The sequence below is a fragment of the Podarcis raffonei genome, chromosome 1, assembly GCF_027172205.1.
Source record: "Podarcis raffonei isolate rPodRaf1 chromosome 1, rPodRaf1.pri, whole genome shotgun sequence".
NCBI classification, from domain to species: Eukaryota; Metazoa; Chordata; class Lepidosauria; order Squamata; family Lacertidae; genus Podarcis; species Podarcis raffonei.
The window spans coordinates 91,150,067-91,163,644 of record NC_070602.1 but is presented as its reverse complement, the minus strand read 5'-3'; the positions used below and the strand labels follow the sequence as shown (position 1 = coordinate 91,163,644).

At 40.0% G+C, this 13,578-nt stretch overlaps 1 protein-coding gene across 2 annotated transcripts in view; it reads right to left on the bottom strand.

Annotated features, from left to right (window-relative positions):
- SLC49A4 (solute carrier family 49 member 4) overlaps nucleotides 1-13,578 on the bottom strand; it is a 69,158-nt gene that overhangs the window by 20,644 nt on the left and 34,936 nt on the right. For both annotated transcript variants that reach the window (XR_008332270.1, XM_053403757.1), the window contains exons 5-7: nucleotides 11,851-11,959; nucleotides 11,211-11,278; nucleotides 6,054-6,181 (exon numbers count right to left, since the gene is read on the bottom strand). Coding sequence is in view for 1 of the 2 variants with exons in the window: in XM_053403757.1 (XP_053259732.1) it covers nucleotides 6,054-6,181; nucleotides 11,211-11,278; nucleotides 11,851-11,959 (305 nt within the window). In the remaining variant the exon portion in view is untranslated. The remainder of the gene's footprint in view (nucleotides 1-6,053; nucleotides 6,182-11,210; nucleotides 11,279-11,850; nucleotides 11,960-13,578) is intronic.

The window sequence follows — 13,578 nt, the reverse complement described above, 5'->3', positions numbered from 1 at the left end:
CTACTAGAAGGCTCCTCCAGGTGGTTCCAATCAAAAGCTTATGAAACCAGCCTGATAATGTGAGAGATTTAGTTTGATGTTATATCTTTCTAAAACATGTAGCACTGGCAGAATAGTACTTCTAGCTGCAGTTTCATTGCTGAAATATTCATGCAAACATTTGCATATTCTGAGCAGTGAGAGTGATGGATGTACTATAAGAACAATAAGGAATTTCTCAGAGATACAGGAAAGGGACAAAAAGTCCCATGCTGCAGGTTTGTGGTGACTTACAAACCTTACCATTGGAAGTTCTCGTTTACCTAAACCTGATGTATAGGCAGCCCTTCGGAAGTATAACCTAGAAATTATTTTGGATCTGGCTGCTTCTGACTTTGCTTTCTCTCCATACAGCAAGTACCATTATCAAATTATTGGAGTACATACAATTGCCCTGAAAATACGATATATTACTGGGAATGCTAAATTAGATACTTGGACACATGGATAATCTGCTTTCGTTATACACAGTGTATTCCCTCTTCATCGTTTAAAAAAGATTGCCAGTGCCCTGTGCAACCTCCAATGTCAATGCAAAGCTGCTCTGGCATTAATGCTGAACCAGCTCTGACTTCTTAACCAGCCATCTCACATTCCTTCCCCAAAGCCTGAGTGTCACCAAGCACTGCCCTGCATTTGAACTCCCATACTTTATCTGAGCTACATGCAACACACCCTGGAACTTTTAATTAACAGAAAAAAGAATAAGTTCAACCAAATCAATTAAATCATGCCATTTCCCTCAATTACTCCAGAGCACAAAGGTCGCCATTATATTGCATAGTTATGGTCAGGAATAAAGAGACCACACAAAGCCCTATAAATTAGCACTTAAATAGCTGGTTTGCTTTCATCCTTATATCACTTAGTGTGGATGTGAGACAGGAGCTTCAGAACAAAGCTATACAAATATATAAATCAAGGGAATGCATTGCATCCATATAATATTCAGTTGCACAATAAAAAAGTCTAAAAATCATGAAGTTCATCTTAAGGATATTAGTTCAATGTACATAAAAAGTTATGTTTGTGTATTTAAAATGCTATGTGGTTAAGTTTGAAATAGGCAAACTTTGTCTCTAGCAAATGTAGCAAGAAAAGGCTGGGTGTTTCCATTTCAATGTTGCAATGGCTTCAAGTTGCAAGAAAGGAGATTCCAACTAAACATTTGGAAAAAGTTTCTGACAGTAGGAGCTGTTCAGAAGTGGAACGGACTCCCATAAGAAGTTGTGGACTCTCCTTCCTTGGAGGTTTTTTAGCACAGGTTGGATGGCCACCTGTCAGGGATGCTTGAGCTGAGATTCCTGCGTTACAGGGGGTTGGACTAGATGACTCTGGGGGTCCCTTCCAACTCTAAGATTCTACGATTCTATGACTGAACCTAAAAATAAGAATCTGACCTCTAACTAATGGATTCTGCTTTAGAAAACATCATGCCAAGTGCTAAAACATGTACTGGCGTACAAGAATGAGATAAGAAGAGGCTTTTAGAACCTGAAGATTTATTGTGTTGGCATACTATATTGATATTAGCAATAATCTCTAGACATGGATCCTGAAGAATGAAAGAGAAACAAAGGCTGCTTGCTATGTCAAAGGAAGAGATCACCTTCTTGTTGTGAAAGGTTCTCTAGTTTTCATTCCCCACAGCTCTATGTGAAGACAACTTATTATGCATACAGATACCTAGCCTGAAAAGATTAATCTTACAATTAACTAAAATTAAGTGAATGTGACAGAACTTGAATTTGGATGGGATCAACTTGTAACTGACAGGCCAACAAACTTGTGTCAGTCACAGATATGAGACACTTTTTTGCCTATGGGGATAAAATTACTTGTCATACCAAATGTTAATCTTTCATTCTAGCATATGATCTCAAGTTTTTGGTCACAAATATAAAATATCCAAACTAGTATGAAAAAATAAGGAAGATCATTGGCAGAATTCACCTAATGAACCCCATCAGCAGAAGACCTGAGGAAGGGCTTCTGCTTGTCCAATGGGAATTCCCTCCTGCCCCGTTGAAATTGGCTCCGGGGGTCACAAGAACCCCCAGAACAGTCCACAGGGAAGGGGGGATTGTTTCATCTGGCAAGCTGATTTCTAATAGTGCAACACCAAATTTCATCCTTAGTTCCCTAAGACGGGAAAGAATGGTAGCCAATATGTTCACTATGAGAAAGAAATATGCAACTGAGAGTGGGGGCAGGATCTGTTCAACCACATGGGCATAGGATCATTCTCACAAAGCATTAGATAATTTGCATGGGATGTAAGCAAACATGTTGCCCTCTAAATGTTTTGAACTACATCTCCCATCAGCTCCAGCCACCATGGTCAATGGTAAGATATGATGAGAGTTGCAGTTTACAGTATCTGCACTGCATCGGTGGCTCCTAGCATAATAAAGAAACACTGCAAGCCAAGAGTCTTGGAAACTGTGTTGTGCCTATGGTTGTGCACACTTCATGACCCTCACATCAGCCTGATCTGGTCTGCAATTAAATTTACTTTGTGAGAAGGTTTCTAAGATCCTCTACTCCCTAAAATATGGCCTTGACTTAAGTACATCCAGTCTATTGTCCATTTTCATAGAATCAAAGAACTGTAGAGTTGGAAAGGACCACGTGGGTCATCTAGTCCAACCCCCTGCAATGCAGGAATCTCCCACCCAAGGTGGGGCTCAAACATAAGGCCCTGAGATTAAGAGTATCAAGCTCTACTGACTCAGCTATCCCACACTTGTATGGACATTACATCCAAAAGAATCACAAAGTAATGCTGTTGGATTGCAGGAAAGACACCCTGCACCTGAGGCAAAGGAAGCAAGCCAAATTCATTTATTTCATTAATCCATTTGACAGAAATATCCTCACAAAACGTATAAAAATTATCTTTCAACTCCACAAATTTCCCTGTACCTCAAACCCCCTGCCATTTTACATGCATATACATTCATGGTAGCATGCATGTCAAATTGGTTAAGATGTGACAATAAACTGGGGAAATGGACACTTTCATGCAGACAGAAGGAACAAACCTTCCAGAAACCAAACTCATCCCTATTAGATCAGAAATCTCTAAGCGAGTTACACAGACCATGGAACTGACCAAGTAAGCCACTGACCTGGTTTACTAAAACACAGTCCAATATTCTCCTTTCCAAGACACCAACTCCCTTCAGTCTTGAAGGAGGGTGCCAAAAAAGCTTTTAATAATGAAAAGCTATCAAATCCATTTGAGAGATTATCTGTCATCTCTACAGTCACAGCAGTCTTCTAGGAAAAAAGCAATGCAACTTAATGCTACAAGAACCAAGAAAAAAATATAGAGGTTGTTATTCTCAGGCAATCATGTTTTGTGTGTGCTGAAATCTCTGAAAACAGCAATTTGAGACTGGCAAAATATAAACTTGATCTACCAGCTCTGTTTTGGATCAGTGGGTTTTGCATGAAACAGAGACAGAGGGAGACGGAGGTGATTTTCACCTGCTGAAGCCCGTCCACTTTTATCTCAGTAAATAAGAACTGAAGTGAATGTATAAGTTTGCTCCTGCTGCATCAATTCAGACAGTTTCACTTTTCATTACAATTTATTTTACTACCTGCATTTGATAACAGTGCAGACAAGCACAAAGGGGAAAACTCTCAATGTATCTCTTCACTCCTGATCGGGAAGAATGGTGCAAAGATTTGCCATCTCAAAGACAGCAGCTTCTGAAACGCGTGATTTGTTCAGCTATTAAAAATACTTTTCTTGCCTTATTAAAAAAATTTTTCAGAGCTGATTATTTTAGAATATGAAACACAGATCAAAGGATACACCAAATGGAATTTATAGTTTCGGTAATTCTGGTGGTATTTCCTCTCAACCAGACATCTATTTCAATATGCTGTACTCATTTCTGGTTTATAGCTATGCACCAAGGACAATTTGGGAGTCTCAAAGTTAATTTGAATAAGACAGAGTTATATTTATATAGAGAGGGTACTCTATGAAAGCTCCGCTCATTAATTTAAGTTCAATGGCAGAGCTGGGCGGGGAGGCAATTTCTGTGGCTACAGAAGTTACAGCAGGTGTAGTACATCAGCTTCAAACCAACAGTGCTCCTCTCCAGAACAGAGAGTACAGCATCAAACCAAAGACTTGTCTTCCAAGGTTTATTAAGATAGTTTCAAGCCTCTCCAATCCTCTCAGATCTGATTTAAGCATATGTGTAACTTCTAAAACACATTCAGGTAGTGGCACCTCTCAGTTTAAATTAAAATCTTCTAAGCCTTCTCTTTTAGAAGAAAAAGCTTCCAAACAGGAGAACAGAAGCTGATGTTTTAAATAGATGAATGGATTTGCACAAAGCTTCAGGCAGAGGCTACCAAGTCATAAACTCCTGGCTACCCATCTTAAGGATTATCAGCTCTTAAGTCCAATAAAGCGAATTCATGTTTCAGGAAATTGAATGGGAACAAATGTGAGCTCCAGTGGGATAGGGACTGAGAATCAGTGAAGGAAAACAAGCAAACAGAAATGAGCAGCGACTAAGCCACAAAAGCGGAAGACTAGTTTAAAAACAATGATGAGGAAGAAAAAGAGAGCACAACAGAAAATGCAGCAATACAACATGGCACAGCTTCTTTCACTAACACCTCCTCCCCAAGTACAACAACCTTACCAAGTACGAATATGAACAAAAGGAGAGCCTGACTGGATCAGATTAAAGGAATTCCCAGTTCAGTATCCTGTTTTCCCACCTGATCAATCAGGTGTCTTTAGGAAGCCCACAGGAAGTCCTGAGCCTGGGAGCACTCTCCTGCTGCTATTCCACAACAAATGATATTCCGAAGCATGCCATCTCTGATCTTGCATGTAGTATACAGCCATCACAGTTAGTAGCCACTGACAGCCTTATACTCCAAGAATTTGTCTAATATCATTAGACGATATATATATGTGGTGTGAAGTTCAGTTACTATACAGATATACTGAATTTCTATCCGGGATTTCAGTTCAAGCATCTCCCCAAGATATAGATACAAGAAGGTATGAGAACCCACCCAAACCCTGCAAAAAAAGTGGGATGAAGAGATGGGTAGGGTAGGGTAGGGTAGGGTAGGGTAGGGGAAGCCTATGATATCAAAACAAAGAAATTTCAGAAATGCTTGCCCAGTCTAGTTCAAAACTAAATAACACATATACTTTTTCTCTGACTTAAAATTACTATGGACAACCTGTACTTCATACATAATACCTATTGTAATATACAAAGGAGGTGTAACAAAAGAAGTAAAGGGGAAATGGCAAGTTAATTAGTTGGACGTATTACAAGCTTATTATTTCCCTACATACTTGTGTTCCCAGATAAGTAACCACAAAACACACTATTATCCACTGGAATTCCAAGCAGGTCGGGCTAAAGGGTTAGAATTAATCACTTGTTTTAACCAATGTTTATAGCCAGCTAACAGGAGTCTTGAAAACCTTGTCAAAGACACGTCAGTTTAATGAACTTCAAAATTCCCCTTGTTGGCTTTATATCACTAAATAAAATTTCAGTTTCTTATTGCCTTTTCTTTTACTTTAACTTGTTTATGGCAACACAGGGAGTTCTTCCAGCTTAATGTATGGGTTGTATCTGAATAAGTCACACTCAGAGTAGACTCACTGAAATCAATGGACATAATGACTTCAGTCAATGGACGTGAAGATTTCAAGAGTCCAGTCTTGCATATGTGAATTGGTCTTACACTGTCAATTCTGACAGCTGTCTCCTCTGCTTCATTATACATTACAAAGCGGCTTGAGTTACATTGTAGCGCTGGGGGTTCAGAAGTGACAACAAAAAAATAAAATAAAAATCCCATAATGTATGCCAATCTCCCCTGCCCAGCAGCACCACAGAATTAAAACAGTTTACTGAAAATTAATCTGCAATATAACTTATTTTTCCAACATCTCACATATCTAAGAACCGCTACCAAAACCATTTATTTGACAAGGCTGGGCATTAGCATACCTGTAGTTAAAGGAAGATGACTGACAGTTGTTAAACACGTCAAAGTGAACCAGATGGATGACAAAGTTGCTCCTGACAATAACAGAAGCAGTATAAGTTTCAGCATTCCTCGGATAAAATCAGCAAACCTGAAAGGAACACAAATCACAATTAACAAACCCTTCACAAATTCTGTAAACTTTAGCCAAATTGCTACAAAAATTTGAAATATAGTGATTTCTAATATGATTTATTGAAGTTTAAGGAAGGTAAAACACCAAAAGAAGCAAATACTTCTTATGAATAAGAGGCAGCAGTATGTTTCTAAGATAAGTACCTTGTTCAAAATTGATCTGTAAAAGAGGTTTTGTCTTTATACTTGCCCCTAAAAGAAGCGTTTTACAATCTAAAACACATTGGATCATAATAGACACCTACATTATGAAACTGAAGACAAAACATGATCATAAACCTGTCTCAACTTTATGCTCTTTTAATATTGGAAACCAATACATGTAAGATTTCCTCTGATTTGAAACTTACTATTTTCCACATATTACCACTAAAAAAATCAGTGGGTTGGATCCAAAGGGCTTCCATGAACCAAAGGATCATTCATATACTGAGAAGAATCTTCCCATTTGTGTGTGTCAAAATACCTTCCACTCTACTTATTAATATTTCCACACAGGCCTAGCTTGACACTAGGAACTACCGTATTTTTTGCCCTATAGGACGCACCGCCCCATAGGACGCACCTAGGGGTTTTTTTGGGGATGGGGAAATAAAGGGGAAAAAATTTTTCCCCCCCAGGCACGGGGCTGGCGCAGGGGAAGCCCGAGCTTCCTGAAGCCTGGAGAGCGAGAGGGGTCGGTGCGCACCGACTCCTCTCGCTCTCCAGGCTTCAGCGAAAGCCTGTATTCGCCCCATAGGACGCACACACATTTCCCCTTCATTTTTGGAGGGGAAAAAGTGCGTCCTATAGGGCGAAAAATATGGTACTTTGCTGGTCAAACCAATCCCCCATTCTGTTGTTAACAGTGGCCAGTCACACACCTTTGGGAAGCTTATAAATCAGACATGAAGGAAAAATAATTCCAATATTTTTCTCCTCTGCACATAGCATTCAGTGATATAGTGCCTATACAGATGTTCTTGTTAACAGCTACTATCGCCAACTCCTAATCCAGTCTCCACCGACAATGTGCTTCCCATCACTGCCGCTCATTCTCCCATCCCTCTCCAATGTTTTCTTGGTATAATTGTGACAAAGCACCTAGTTCCATGTTAAATACAGAGGAGCGATAAAGATAGACAAGCAGGAGACAAATGCTTCCTGCCACAAAGATATGTCCCCTCCCACCAAAAAGTCTACTGCTCCCCAGATCTGCTTGGCCCAGATTTTATTATCCAAAAAATTCGCATTATGTGCCTCCTATAGTTACGAGTAATTTGCTGCTGTCAACTCTGCTGCTCATTGCTATTGAAATTACACCATGCTACAAAGTTGCTGCATTTTGACTTTGCTGCTGTTTAAAAGATGAAGGAAATTCTGAGCTGTGAAGGACAAAATCTGAAAAATATCTCTTATCATTAGTGAATGCAACAAGAAAAATGTCGGGGGGGGGGAGAGGTTGATTTGTGTTGCTCTGCAGATTTTAAAAAAACAAAAACATGAGATTGTCACTGTTTGAAGTTGATTTTTCTCCCCTCCCCACCACCAGTCTAGTCTATCACTGCTAAGGAAAGCGTGCAATACCCGCCAGCTGCCTAAAATATTGAAGGCTCTTCAATCATAAACATGCCATATAAATTATCTCAACGCTCCTGGTCTGGGGCTTGGAGTGGCAAGATCAAGGGCATAAATCTCATGTGAAGGAAGACACGGTACACTACGGGTAACAAAATAATGAAATTTGAGAACTTATTTTCCAACTGTGCCTTCCTTTGACAGGCATGCTTCTGTTAACACCCGCAAAAACATTTCTACAGCATGCAGAGATAGTTTGGCATCCAAATGACAGCTTGTGCATCATCGAAAACGGGAAGGACACTTGAATATAGTTTCTTTTACATATTCCATATAGCAGGTAAATAATGTTCATAAGCAAGAGTGAAATTATATTGAGATTTAAGTGTGATGAAAGGAGGAACTGAGAGACTAGGAGGAAGCAAAGCTACACTACAGTTCCTAAAAGGAAACGCTTGATGTAAGAAAATTAGCAGCTGGTAGAACACAAAGCACCCCCACACTGAGCTATTACAATAGGTACCAGGCTGCCTGCCTGGTAAGTCACAGGACTGACTTTGAAATACATGAGCCTGTCACACTTGACAAGAATCATTAGCTAATTTTCCTAATTACAACTTTCAGCAAATTATAGTCAGCACAGACATTGATTCAACTGTACATAGATAACTGCTGAGTAGGCCTAAAAGGGGGCAGTCATCCATCAAAAGTGGCAAACTGCCACTCCTTGTGTGCCCAAAACCCTATGTTTGAAACTATAAAGCTACTTAATCAGAAAGAGATAGTTAGTTTTTTCTGAAAAAGTAGAAATGATTAGGCTGAAGGAGGCAGCACTGGGGTCCACAGAATATCTACATTGCTATGGAATTTGCAACCAATTTCGTAGCAGCTACAGAAGACATTAAAAGGATATTATGAGGCTGAAACCAGGCTACATATTTAACAAATCAATCTATCACAAAAGGTCAGGATTTACATGAAGTCAGCATATCTGCACTAGTCATTTTAAGACTAGAAAATGGTTTGCCAATTTAAGAGCACCTTCATCTTTAGGAGCCAGGTGAAAACGTTCCTCTTCAACCAGGCCTTTGGCTGATTAATACTCCACAGCCTTTAAGCTACTTATTTGTGTTTTTATGCTGCATTTTTATGTTGTGAACCGCCCTGAGATCCTTTGATGACAGGCGGTATATAAATCCAATAAATAAATAGCTCAGATGAAGCAAGAAACTGAAGTTTGTTATTGCTATGCCCAACCCCAATCCAGAAAACAGAATCCACAGGGGACAAACTGGACCTCCAGCTGTCTGAAGACTGGGAGAAGCAGATGAGATTTCCTTCCGTCAGTACTGAAGATCCTTAGAATTGAAATGGAGCCTCTACAGAATCCTGTTGAGGGGCCCTTAGGGTCAGAGTGCCATAAGCCCCTAGTAGAGTCTGAGGGAGAGGCTGAGATATCCCTCCTCACCTTGAGTACAGGTGCCTAAATATTCAAGTCCAGACAACAGGTGCACAACTAAGTAGGTGCCCAAAAGTCACAGAGCAACTCAAGAGTAAACCCCTTTTTAGGAGTAAAGGTATTCCTTGGAATAAAGGGAATAAAGGGCTCTTAGAATGCCCTCAAACACCAGCCTGGGATTAGGCTCAGCCTGGTAGGCCAGACTTTATCAGCCCCTTCTTTGAGCTAGACTCCTTGACTTCTTTTGCCTAGACTGAATCTCCTCTGTTCCTGACACTGAATTAAGTTTTCAAATTAGGCTGAATACTTGTGAATCACCCTGGTTGTCTCTGCATGTCTTCTTTGGCAATCTCCTTGGATTCTAGGGCTTGGGCCCACCCACAGTCCACACCTGTTAAGGCAGGACAGTTACAAACCAGTATGGGAAGCTTCAAATCTGTTTTGAGTGAAGGAGGGAGAATACAAGAACCTAAGGCTCACCACAATACATTCTGGTCACAAACCCCCAAGGATTTTTCTAATGTTCAAATATGGCCAATCTAATCTTGGCAACAGATTTCACTCTCTAATTAAGTCTGTTCAACTTCATTTCTAAATTAAGTTTCCAGAAACATGTAAAAATAAGCAATGGCTGTTGAATAGGAGGAGATACTAAAAAAGATTCCAGAGGTGAGGGAGCAGAACTCGTGACAACCATGGGATTTAAGACACAGAACAGCAACCCAAAATGTGCCAACATCCATTCAATAACAGTAATCTCCTATATCATGTTAAAAACTATTTCCAAGCTTCTATAGACGCTTTTAAATACTGGGAAGCTCCTTCTTCTGCTCATAAATTATATTGTGCTCTTAAACTGAGCTTGGAAGGCCATCCTCTTCTAGTCATAAGATGATGCTAGTGCATATCTGCTGACTCAGACCTATTATGTAAAATCTTGACCTTTTGTAGTAGATTAATTTTTAAAACATAAAACTTGCTTTCAGTCTCAGAATACTCTTTTAATGTCTTTTGTAACTGCTACGAAATCATTTTCGAACTCCACAGCAATAGAAGTATTTTTGTGCAGCCCAATTCCACAAGGGCTGGGAGGACAAAGCCTTATACAGGGTGCAGGACCTGATAATATGGGGGAGCCCCATCTCAAAAGAACTTGTGGATTTGAAGCACCAGTGGCTTCAAGAGACTCAATTCTTAAGCCTTATAAGCAGACTCTAAAGGCAAGGGGATAATAGAATCAGAGGATTGTAGACCTGGAACGGACTACAAGGGTCAACTAGTCCACCCCCAGCAATGCAGGAATCTTTTGCACAGTGTAGGGCTCAAAGCCATGACCCTGAGATTAAGAGTCTCTACCAACTGAGCTAGATGCTCTACCAATTCCCCCCCCCATAGTAAGGATAACAAAATATGATACCAAACCAGCATCAAACCACAGTGTAATATTTGGGTTTGTTATCTCTGAGCAGTTAATAAATCAGAGAACTTGTAAATTAACTGCAACTCGTAAGCCCTACTTTTCTTCTCTCAAACAAAAAACCTCAACATGACATCAGAGCTATCAAATTTCTCTAACTATTCTGCTGAGGAATCCATCACATCTGTAATGGAGGAGCTGAAAGCAAACAGGTAGGAAAACTCCACTGATGGTTCCTTGATTATTTTACCTAAGTGGTTCTTTCCACCTTTGGATGGAGTGGATAGGGAGCACTTGTCAAACACAATAATATGAACTGCTCAGTTTGATGACTGAGCAAATGGAATTTCCAGCAGTCACTGCCTAAAAAGATCATGAAACACACAAATTGCTATGCTAGAAGATGAACCTATTTCCCCCCCACAGAAAAGCATTTCTTCTTTTACAATTGTCATAGATGACAGGAAATGATCTTCAAGGGTATTGTTTCAGTATAACTAAAAGACAATTGCAATGAAGAAAAATAAAATGAAGTAAGACTGTGATACTTACCTTGCCAGTGCTATGCCAACAATACAACCTCCTACAATAGACCAAAATCCAATCCAACCTGCATCCACCTAGAAAAGATTTAAGAGTGAACAACACTGTGTTATTTCAAGCACAGTAACGGAGATAGTACTTACTATAAGAAAATACCCACTAGAATTCAGAGGTACAGCACTCTGAAGTTCTATGTCACCTTTGACAGACCTATTCTCCATTAATTTGTCTAATCCCCTTTTCAAAGTCATCTAAGACAATGACAGTCACCATTTCTTGTGGCAGCAAATAGCATAATTTAATTTTGTGATGTTTGATTAAATATCTGCTTTTGTCTAACTCAAATCTATTGCCAATCAGTTTCACTTGATAACATTTCCTTCCTAGATTTCTACAGGATTTAGTTTAAAAATAAATAAATGTTAATACACACATTTCAAAAGACACCAGTGTTATCCTTTTTCCTTAGCCTCTGTTATCTGCAAATGTTTTCAGCATCTATTTCAACTCCAAACCATTGACACTTTTATTACAAAAGCAGGACATAGTCTCCAGTGCATCCTGCTTGGTTAGTTCAGTTACCAGTAACAAAACCAGTATTTTACCTATGATGCATAAGCGAAGCTAAACAATATACACATATACATACTTGGCTTATGTCCTTTGGGGTTAATATCAAGTCTAGAACACCAGACCATCCCGAGAAAACACCCAATGGTATAGCATAGGCTAGAGCAATCATCAGAAACCGTGGGTTGCTGAAAGGAAAATAATAATTAGGAACAGTTTTGCCAGTGTAAGATTATCAAGTTGTTCTGTTTTAACTTTGTCGACTTCACTGTGCATGTCACCTAGAGAAAACTTTTATTAGGAAACTCAGAAATGGAATTAAATCAATAACTAAATCTAAATAGCACCATATATAAACGCTGAAGGCTTATCAAAGGTTAAGTACCTCTGCAGTCACATAACTATTGCAAGAAGTCACAGCTTGTGGATGGAATTCTCTCATGTTCAGATGTTGTTACCACATATTTTAGAGGGAAATTTGTAGCAGGACAAATATTGAGGGACGCTAAAGAGTTGAAAGGAATTGCTTTGTCTTGTCTTATAAGCCTGATTCATTGGGGGGGGGTTTACAAGCTGAAATAGTATGGTGGAAAAACTACAAGCGCACCTCATCCCCACAAAATAATCTTCAATGTAACCCAGGTGTTCCACTTCAGTGTCTTATGGAGACAGAGTTTGTTTGGCTTCTCTCCCTCAAAAAAAAATAGGAACTGTGCGTGATTGGATTGTTCACAGAGGTGCTTATTAGGCTGAGGGAAAGAACAATCTTATGGTCGCTTGCTCAGTGGTGCCCCCAGCTGAATGTATGAGGCAGGGCGAAGTGCGTAGGTTGGCTTTTTTTATTCACCCAGTGCTACTGGGGCCCTGCATTTACTTTAATGTGCTTTCACTTTGTAGAACACTAATACAGTGGTACCTCGGGTTACATACACTTCAGGTTACAGACTCTGCTAAACCAGAAATAGTACCTCGGGTTAAGAACTTTGCTTCAGTATGAGAACAGAAATCGGGCTCCGGCAGCGCAACAGCAGCAGGAGGCCCCATTAGCTAAAGTGGTGCTTCAGGTTAAGAACAGTTTCAGGTTAAGAATGGACCTCCGGAACGAATTTAGTACTTAACCCGAGGTACCACTGTATATGAATTGCGTTAAACTGATTTGCCAGGAGGCTAAGCAAGTAGATAGCACAACGTTGTGACAGGAATTTAGGCAAGATCTCTTTTTAGTCTCCTCCAAGTATATGACTGAACAATCAAAGAAACAGCTGCTAATAAGGTGCTTTCCTACTGTACTTCACACTGCTGTTGCTAAGCTCTTCTTTCTGGCACCACATTTTAAAAGCATTAATTATGTTCCGAGTACGTTTCCGAGCACAATTCAAAGTGTTGGTGCTGACCTTTAAAGCCCTAAACGGCCTCGGTCCAGTATATCTGAAGGAGCGTCTCCTCCCCCATCGTTCTGCCCGGACACTGAGGTCCAGCTCCAAGGGCCTTCTGGCGGTTCCCTCACTGCGAGAGGCCAAGTTACAGGGAACCAGGCAGAAGGCCTTCTCGGTAGTGGCGCCCGCCCTGTGGAACGCCCTCCCATCAGATGTCAAAGCGATAAACATCTACCTGACATTCAGAAGACACCTGAAGGCAGCCCTGTTCAGGGAAGTTTTTAATATGTGACATTTTAGTGTATCTTTCATCTTTGTTGGAAGCCGCCCAGAGTGGCTGGGGAAACCCAGCCAGATGGGCGGGGTACAAATAATAAATTATTATTATTATTATTATTATTATTATTATTATTATTACTCCAGCGTGATCT